Source organism: Rhinoderma darwinii, chromosome 4 (genome assembly GCF_050947455.1).
Source record: "Rhinoderma darwinii isolate aRhiDar2 chromosome 4, aRhiDar2.hap1, whole genome shotgun sequence".
Taxonomy (NCBI): Eukaryota; Metazoa; Chordata; class Amphibia; order Anura; family Rhinodermatidae; genus Rhinoderma; species Rhinoderma darwinii.
Genome location: NC_134690.1, coordinates 2811249 through 2820110, shown reverse-complemented (window position 1 = coordinate 2820110; position 8862 = coordinate 2811249). Strand labels below are relative to the sequence as shown.

The 8862-nt window shown below is 42.7% G+C and overlaps 1 protein-coding gene across 1 annotated transcript; it reads right to left on the bottom strand.

Annotated features, from left to right (window-relative positions):
* Positions 1-616: 616 nt before the first annotated feature.
* Positions 617-7968, bottom strand: LOC142760595 (waprin-Phi2-like). The gene is made up of 5 exons (XM_075863785.1): positions 7897-7968; positions 7618-7707; positions 3675-3818; positions 3332-3471; positions 617-1062 (listed from the first exon to the last, which is right to left on the bottom strand). The coding sequence occupies exons 2-5, from the start codon at positions 7703-7705 to the stop codon at positions 1057-1059; spliced, it is 378 nt and encodes a 125-aa protein (XP_075719900.1). The 5' UTR covers positions 7706-7707; positions 7897-7968; the 3' UTR covers positions 617-1056.
* Between the last annotated feature and the right edge of the window lie 894 nt (positions 7969-8862).

Below are 8862 nucleotides of genomic sequence, written 5' to 3'. Positions count from 1 at the left end.
CTTGCTGATCGGTGGGTGTCCGACAGTTCGGACCACCTCCATTTACGAGAACGGGGACCCCAAACCTCTCGTTTGAACCGAGCGGCAGGTCGCTTGTGCGCACTGCCGCTCCATTCATTCTCTATGGGAGCGCCGGAGATAGCCAAGTGCAGTGTTCGGCTTTTTCTGGCGCTGCCATAGAGAATGAATGGAGCAGCAGTGCGCATGAGTGACCTGCCGCTCGGTTCAAATGGGGGGTTTGGGGTACCCGTTCTCGTAGACAGTGGGGGTCCGAGCTGTCGGACACCCACCGATCAGCAAATTAACTTGTTGTAACCTGAATACCCCTTTAAGAAACTGACAGACTCCATGTAAGGACGGCTTATGACGGTTATTGAAAAGAAGGGGAGCTATATTGGTCACAGATTTTTTTGGGGGAAATGTCAGAAATGTTTATTGTTACATTTTGTGATGTTTGTTTATTATTCTCACTTTAACTGATGAAAATAAACAAGTGAGATGAAAAAAAACCTTCCATTTTCATTTAGTTACATAATAATTCTCACACTAATAGTTGCCCAATAATTCTGCACACGGATATTCTTCTAAGAAAGACAAAACCTCACTTTTACTTTCTTAAATATTCAGGTTTGAGGTTTATTAACATATTGGATTGACCGACAGCACGGTGCATGGTAGTTGTTCAATAATTAAATGAATCCTCAAAAATACAATTTGCCTAATAATCGTGCACACAGCGTATAGAGGAAGACTGTGTCATGTGTGGAAACCCAACACCGGAGCAACGCTAACACCACAATCACATCATAGATATGGAGCACAGAAGAACGCTGCAGTCGTCTTTATTCACCACTACAGATCACATAGAACAAGTCCCGAATAATCTACAATAGACAGAGGTCATGGACGAGGACATTACAACTAATAAAATACGGGTCTACAGAGGCTGATCCATCAGCTCCACCTATAGGATACGAGGAGGATGAGGCAGGTCCCGTCCATGGTTAATCTTCATCCCTTTATCTGCCTGGACTCTTCCGTCTTCTGATAGATTCATTAGTACTAGAAGACAAGACATGATTCGCTAAGACTTTTTCATACATTACAATTATTAAGGTGATGGATGTGACTGGTGCCGTTATTGTTTTCCTATGTCAATCCAGTAGTTTCAAAAATGTGTCATCTACCGAGCACTCAAAGAAGTAGCAGGACGCAATGTCTAGTGAGAATGAGACAATCCCTACTTGTTAGAAGGTCCCTTAACAATAAGCTGATCACAAAGTGTCCTCCTGCTGCACCCCCAGCGATCAGCTGTAATGTGTGGGGAAACCTAGCAGTAACTGTTCTATTTCCCTGCAGCGCCACCACAGGAGAAATGAAGTATTACACAGTGTCCATTCATATCAATGTGTTGTCTGTGTAATAGAGGACAGGTTGTCCAGAGAGAGAGACGCTCTATGTAACCGCTCTCCACTCTGGCCAAGAGATGAGGATCCTGAACAAAGGACCCCCGCTATTATCTCAGAACTCCCCAATAGGGTGTATGGGAATGTGTTTTCTAAACGGGACCCCCTGTCAATCACAGCGCAACATCCTGCAGGAGATTGTGAGAATTGTGCCTGTCAGTCTCCGTCACTGGTGGACATAGAGGTAATCTTCTGACTACATGAAGCTGATTGGCTAGATTGTTTAGGTAACTTGCAGCGGATTGGCTGGAAAGGTTGGTCATGTGCAGCTTAATAGATTATTTTTTTATATAGTTCTGCTGCTCACTGGCACTTGAGATCATGTGCTGCTGAGAGAGACAGAAAGAGCAGCTTCTTTTAGAGTCCAGACACAGAGTTCCCACATGGCTGCTTCAGTGGTCACATGATGCAAAATTCTGAGAGAATAAATAGAAAATCCGGGAAATTTTACATGGGACTGGGAGTAATTCCCATGTAAATGTCTTATGTAGATCATTTATATGTATTCATTTTTTCGGGGGGGGGGGATTAACCCCTTAATGACCGCCAATACGCCTTTTCACGGCGGTCATTAGTGGGCTTTATTCTGATGCAATAGCCTTTCTACGACGCTGCATCAGAATAAAGTAAACAGATCAGAGAGCTGTCAAATCTCCCTGCTCGAACGTGTGAGATCGATAGTAGGATCGATCTCACCCGTTTAACTCTTCAGATTCGGTGCCCAATAGCGTGCACCGCATCTGAGTGGTTTTTGGAGAGAGGGAGGGAGCTCCCTCTCATCCCACTGACACCCAGTGATTAGATCGCCGAGTGTTTGTGTCTCCGATGGCAGCCGGGGGTCTAATAAAGGCCCCCAGGTCTGCCCATAGTAAATGCCTGCTAGGTGCCTAGCAGATGCCAGTCTGTTTTAAACGGACAGGCAGTAATACACTGCAATTCAAAAGTATTGCAGTGCATTATAATAACGATCGGATGATCGCATATTAAAGTCCCCTAGTGGGACTAGTATAAAAGTAAAAAAAAAGTTTAATAAAGTTAATTAAAAAAAAGGGAAAAAAAAAAAAACATGAAAAACCCACTTTTTCCCCTTACAAACTGCTTTACACAGTTTAAAGTTACACATATTTGGTATTGCCACGTCCGTAACGACCCCGACTATAAAGCTGTTACATTATTTAACCCGCACGGTGAACACCGTAAAAAATAAAATAAAAAACAATGGAAAAATTGCTGTTTTCTGTTAATCCTGACTTTAAAAAAATGTGATAAAAAGTGATTAAAAGGTCGCATCTACTCCAAAATGGTACCAATAAAAACTACAAGTCGTCCCGCAAAAAAAATGTCCTCATACAACTGCATCGGCGGAACAATAAAATAGTTACGGCTCTTCAAATATGGAGACGCAAGAACAAATAATTTTGAAAAAAAAGTTTTTTTACTATGTAAAAGTAGTAAAACATACAAAAACTATACAAATTTGGTATCGTTGCAATCGCAACAACCCGCTGAATAAAGTTATTGTGTTATTTATACCACACGGTAAATGGCGTAGACTTAGGGCGCAAAAAGAGAGTGGCAAAATGTCTGTTTTTTTATCCCCCCCCAAAAAAAAGTTAATAAAAGTTAAAGAATAAATTATATGTTCCCCAAAGTTGTGCTATTAAAAAGTACAACTTGTCCTGCAAAAAACAAGTTCTTATACAGCTATGTCGATGCAAAAATAAAAAAAGTTATAGCTCTTCGAATGTGACGATGGAAAAACGTAAACAATGGCTTGGTCATTAGGGCCCAGAATGCAAGCAGGAGGAAGGGGTTAAAAAAAGTATGTTTTATTGTTGTCTGATCGGATAGGTCGTGTTACTTACAACATCGGAGCACTGATAGTTACAGAGGTCTTCACAGCACTTCTGCTTATCAGGACAATCGTAGTCTTTAGAGCACTTATTAGGAAGAGGAGCAGGACAAGGTGCAAACCAATTTATCGTTGGACAAGTCCCAGGTTTGCCTGTAAAACATCAAGATGGAGATAAGACAGTAAAATGATTATATAAAACATTGGAGTCAGTGACCGGTCATTGCGACTATTGCTCATCATCACCCCCCCAGCCAGTCACGAGACTGGACTCAGCCATGACCGCCACAGCCCCTGTCATGATTGCAGCCCTTGTCATGACCGCTGCGGCCATGCCACAATAATCTTCTACTTACTTACAACATCGGAGCACTGATAGTTACAGAGGTCTTCACAGCACTTCTGCTTATCAGGACAATCGTAGTCTTTAGAGCACTTATTAGGAAGAGGAGCAGGACAAGGTGCAAACCAATTTATCGTTGGACAAGTCCCAGGTTTGCCTGTAAAACATCAAGATGGAGATAAGACAGTAAAATGATTATATAAAACATTGGAGTCAGTGACCGGTCATTGCGACTATTGCTCATCATCACCCCCCCAGCCAGTCACGAGACTGGACTCAGCCATGACCGCCACAGCCCCTGTCATGATTGCAGCCCTTGTCATGACCGCTGCGGCCATGCCACAATAATCTTCTATCTAGCAGATATGCCGGACACTAGACATGTCTGCTAAAGCCCACCTCTGACGCCACCCACCAGAGAAGAACAGAATAGTAGAAGCTTGCGTGTGAGGAAGCACCCCTCCCCAATAATGGATGGAGAATGTGGGTTATATAGAGGGGAGATGGCTGGTATATACAGGGATGATGGGGGTTATATACAGGTATGATGGCTGTTATATACAGGGATGATGGCTGTTATATACAGGGATGATGGCTGTTATATACAGGGATGATGGCTGTTATATACAGGGATGATGGCTGGTATATACAGGGATGATGGCTGGTATATACAGGGATGATGGCTGGTATATACAGGGATGATGGCTGGTATATACAGGCATGATGGGGGTCACATACATGGATGATGGCTGGTATATATAGGGATGATGGCTAGTATATTATACAGGGATGATGGCTGATATATACAGGGATGATGGGGGCTATAAACACAGATGATGGCTGGTCTATACAGGGATGATGGCTGGTATATACAGGGATGATGGCAGGTATATATAGGGATGATAAGGGTTGTATGATAGGGGTTAAATACAGGGATGATGGATTGTATAGACAGGGATGATGGCTGGTATATACAGGGATAATGGAGGTTACATACAGGGATGATGGGGGTTATATACATATACATGTATCCCTGTATATATAACCCCCATCATCCCTGTATTTAAACCCTATCATAAGGATCACAGCTGATGTAGACTAGAAAGGCAGGATTACACCTGATGGAGACTAGAAAGGCAGTATCACACCTGATGGAGACTAGAAAGGCAGGATCACACCTGATGGAGACTAGAAAGGCAGGATCACACCTGATGCAGACTAGAAAGGCAGGATCACACCTGATGCAGACTAGAAAGGCAGGATCACACCTGATGGAACTCGAAAGGCAGGATCACACCCGATGTAAACCAGAAAGGCAGGATCACACCTGATGTAGACTAGAAAGGCAGGATCACACCTGATGTAGACTAGAAAGGCACGATCATACCAGATGGAGACTAGAAAGGCAGGATCACACCTGATGTAGACCAGAAAGGCAGGATCACACCTGATGTAGACTAGAAAGGCACGATCACACCTGATGTAGAATAGAAAGGCACGATCACACCTGATGGAGACTATAAAAACAGAATCACACCTGATGTACACTAGAAAGGTAGGATCACACCTGATGTAGAATAGAAAGGCAGGATCACACCTGATGGAGACTATAAAAACAGAATCACACCTGATGTACACTAGAAAGGTAGGATCACACCTGATGTACACTAGAAAGGCAGGATCACACCTGATGTAGAATAGAAAGGCAGGATCACACCTGATGGAGATTATAAAAACAGAATCACACCTGATGTACACTTGAAAGGTAGGATCACACCTGATGTACACTAGAAAGGTAGGATCCCATCTGATGTAGAATAGAAAGGCAGGATCACAGCTGATGGAGACTAGAAAGGCAGGATCACACCTGATGTAGAATAGAAAGTTAGGATCACACCTGATGGAGACTAGAAAGACAGGATCACACCTGATGGAGACTAGAAAGGCAGGATCACACCTGTTGGAGACTAGAAAGGCAGGATCACACCTGATGTAGACTAGAAAGGCACAATCACACCAGATGGAGACTGGAAAGGCAGGATCACACCTGATGTACACTAGAAAGGTAGGCTCACACCTGATGTAGAATAGAAAGGCAGGATCACACCTGATGGAGACTAGAAAAACAGAATCAGATCTGATGTACACAAGAAAGGCAGGATCACACCTGATGAAGACTAGAAAGGCAGGATCACACCTGATGGAACTAGAAAGGCAGGATCACACCTGATGGAACTAGAAAGGCAGGATCACACCTGATGGAACTAGAAAGGCAGGATCACACCTGATGGAGATTAGAAAGGAACGATCATACCAGATGGAGACTAGAAAGGCAGGATCACACCTGATGTACACTAGAAAGGCAGGATCGCACCTGATGTAGAATAGAAAGGCAGGATCACACCTGATGTAGAATAGAAAGGCAGGATCACACCTGATGGAAACTAGAAAAACAGAATCACATCTGATGTACACTAAAAAGGTAGGATCGCACCTGATGTACACTAGAAAGGCAGGATCACACCTGATGGAGACTAGAAAGGCAGGATCACACCTGATAGAGACTAGAAAGGCAGGATCACACCTTATGGAGCTAGAAAGGCAGGATCACACCTGATGGAACTAGAAAGGCAGGATCACACCTGATGGAACTAGAAAGGCAGGATCACACCTGATGGAACTAGAAAGGCAGGATCACACCTGATGTAAACCAGAAAGGCAGGATCACACCCGATGTAAACCAGAAAGGCACGATCACACCTGATGTAGACTAGAAAGGCAGGATCACACCTGATGTAGACTAGAAAGGCACAATCACACCAGATGGACACTAGAAAGGCAGGATCACACCTGATGTACACTAGAAAGGTAGGATGACACCTGATGTAGAATAGAAAGGCAGGATCACACCTGATGTAGACTAGAAAAACAGAATCACATCTGATGTACACTAGAAAGGTAGGATCACACCTGATGTAGAATAGAAAGGCGGGATCACACCTGATGGAGACTAGAAAGGTAGGATCACACCTGATGTAGAATAGAAAGACAGAATCACACCTGATATACACTAGAAAGGCAGGATCACACCTGATGGAGACTAGAAAGGCAGGGTCACACCAGCTGTTTGGAGACCTTGCAACCTATGTGACTTTTCCTGGTGGACACCACAGTATATGAGACATATTGGTCAGACACTAGGTGTCATATTTGTCCTGAATTTTCTTTATGCATTATCACTTTGTATCAGGGACCAGCAGATCTCCATATTACCGGGGTCACTGCAGGAAAGGACTGATACCAGGACTATGAAAGGTCAGATGTTCAGGGCTCTCATCTGGCACAGGGTCCATGAATGATTCCATCCTTTGGTTATGGTTCTATGATATTTTACATGTAACAGATCGTTTTACTTTAGTTGTGGAACCTCAGAGGAATATTCTAGATTGCTATCTGTGGTCAAGTATAACAGTCAGGCATCATGCAAACGACCATTGTTTTCTTCAGTGTCCTATCTGTTTTGGGGGTTTTTTTTCAGATGGCATACTGAACCATTTATTTCTATGGGGCCAATCACACATCCGTGTTTTTTTTTTTGCGGATCCGTATGTCCGTTCTGTAAAATTATAGAACGTGTACTATTCATGTCTGGATTTGTGGTCCATCTCACACCTGTATTTGTGACCCGTCTTCCAGTGTATGGGTCTACAATAAAAAAAATAAAAAAACGGACAGCACATGGAAGCCACTAGGACACATTCTTTGCGGTCCGCAAAACGGAAATGGTCATGTACATGATGCCTCTTGGTGAAGGATTCTACTGGAACCATCTGTGGCTCCAAAAATAAAATATTTCTGTCAATAATTCTCCTTAAGGAAAACGTCTCCAGTCATACATAATTTCATTACTCTTTAGAAGTCATCTATAATGTTCTCCGTCTAATCATGTGACTTACCTATATATTTAGATGGAGCGGCAGTGGTAGGGTCACCTGCACAGCACAGCATGAGGAGCAGGAGGACAGAGAACTTGACGGGAGCCATGTCTGCTGGAGATATGAGAGATCTGATTCCAGGACGTGATACTTTATAGAGATGATGGGGGGAGGAGCAGGATGTGGAGCTTCCTCATGTTTATATAATCGGTGTCACAACATAAAACTCTGTACGTGGGAGGATTCATAAATATTCTAATCAGGACATTCAGGTGCCAGTCCTACAAGCAGCTCCATTACCTGAATCTCCAGATCTGAGGAGGAAGAGGAGAACTCCGGCTGCAGGAGAGACGTCTGCCAACAGGAAGGAGAAGCCTCAGGAAAAACTGGAACAACAAACAAAGAAGTATTGTCACTTGTGACCCCGATTATTAAAGAGACGGAAGCGAGGTGAAAGGAAAACATGGAAATGTAGGATGAAATGTGATAGAAAATAATCTCTATAAACAACCAGATCATTATTATTATACCCCTATATATCCAGTACACCCCAAAATATCAAGTATATCCCCATATATCCAGTACACCCCAAAATATCAAGTATATCCCCATATATCCAGTACACCCCAAAATATCAAGTATATCCCCATATATCCAGTACACCCCAAAATATAAAGTATATCCCCATATATCCAGTACACCCCAAAATATCAAGTATATCCCCATATATCCAGTACACCCCAAAATATCAAGTATATCCCCATATATGCAGTACACCCCAAAATATCAAGTATATCCCCATATATGCAGTACACCCCAAAATATCAAGTATATCCCCATATATCCAGTACACCCCAAAATATAAAGTATATCCCCATATATCCAGTACACCCCAAAATATCAAGTATATCCCCATATATTCAGTACACCCCAAAATATCAAGTATATCCCCATATATCCAGTACACCTCCATATAACCAGTATATACCTCCATATTACCAGTATACCCCCTTATAACCAGTATACCCCATATAACCAGTATACACCCCCATATAACCAGTATACACCTCCATATTATCAATATACACCTCCATATAACTAGTATATATCTCCATATAACCAGTATACACCTCCATATAACCAGTATACACCTCCATATTACCAGTATACACCTCCATATAACCAGTATACACCTCCATATAACCAGTATACACCTCCATATTACCAGTATACACCTCCATATAACCAGTATACACCTCCATATAA

What these genes read in the sequence shown, in the direction of transcription:
- LOC142760595 (XM_075863785.1), bottom strand. Translation starts at nt 7,705, where the DNA reads ATGGCTCCCGTCAAGTTCTCTGTCCTCCTGCTCCTCATGCTGTGCTGT. An exon ending in CGCTCCATCTAAATATATAG is followed by an intron (nt 3,819 to 7,617) that starts GTAAGTCACATG and finishes GATGTTTTACAG; the next exon opens with GCAAACCTGGGACTTGTCCA. An exon ending in TCAGTGCTCCGATGTTGTAA is followed by an intron (nt 3,472 to 3,674) that starts GTAAGTAGAAGA and finishes GATGTTTTACAG; the next exon opens with GCAAACCTGGGACTTGTCCA.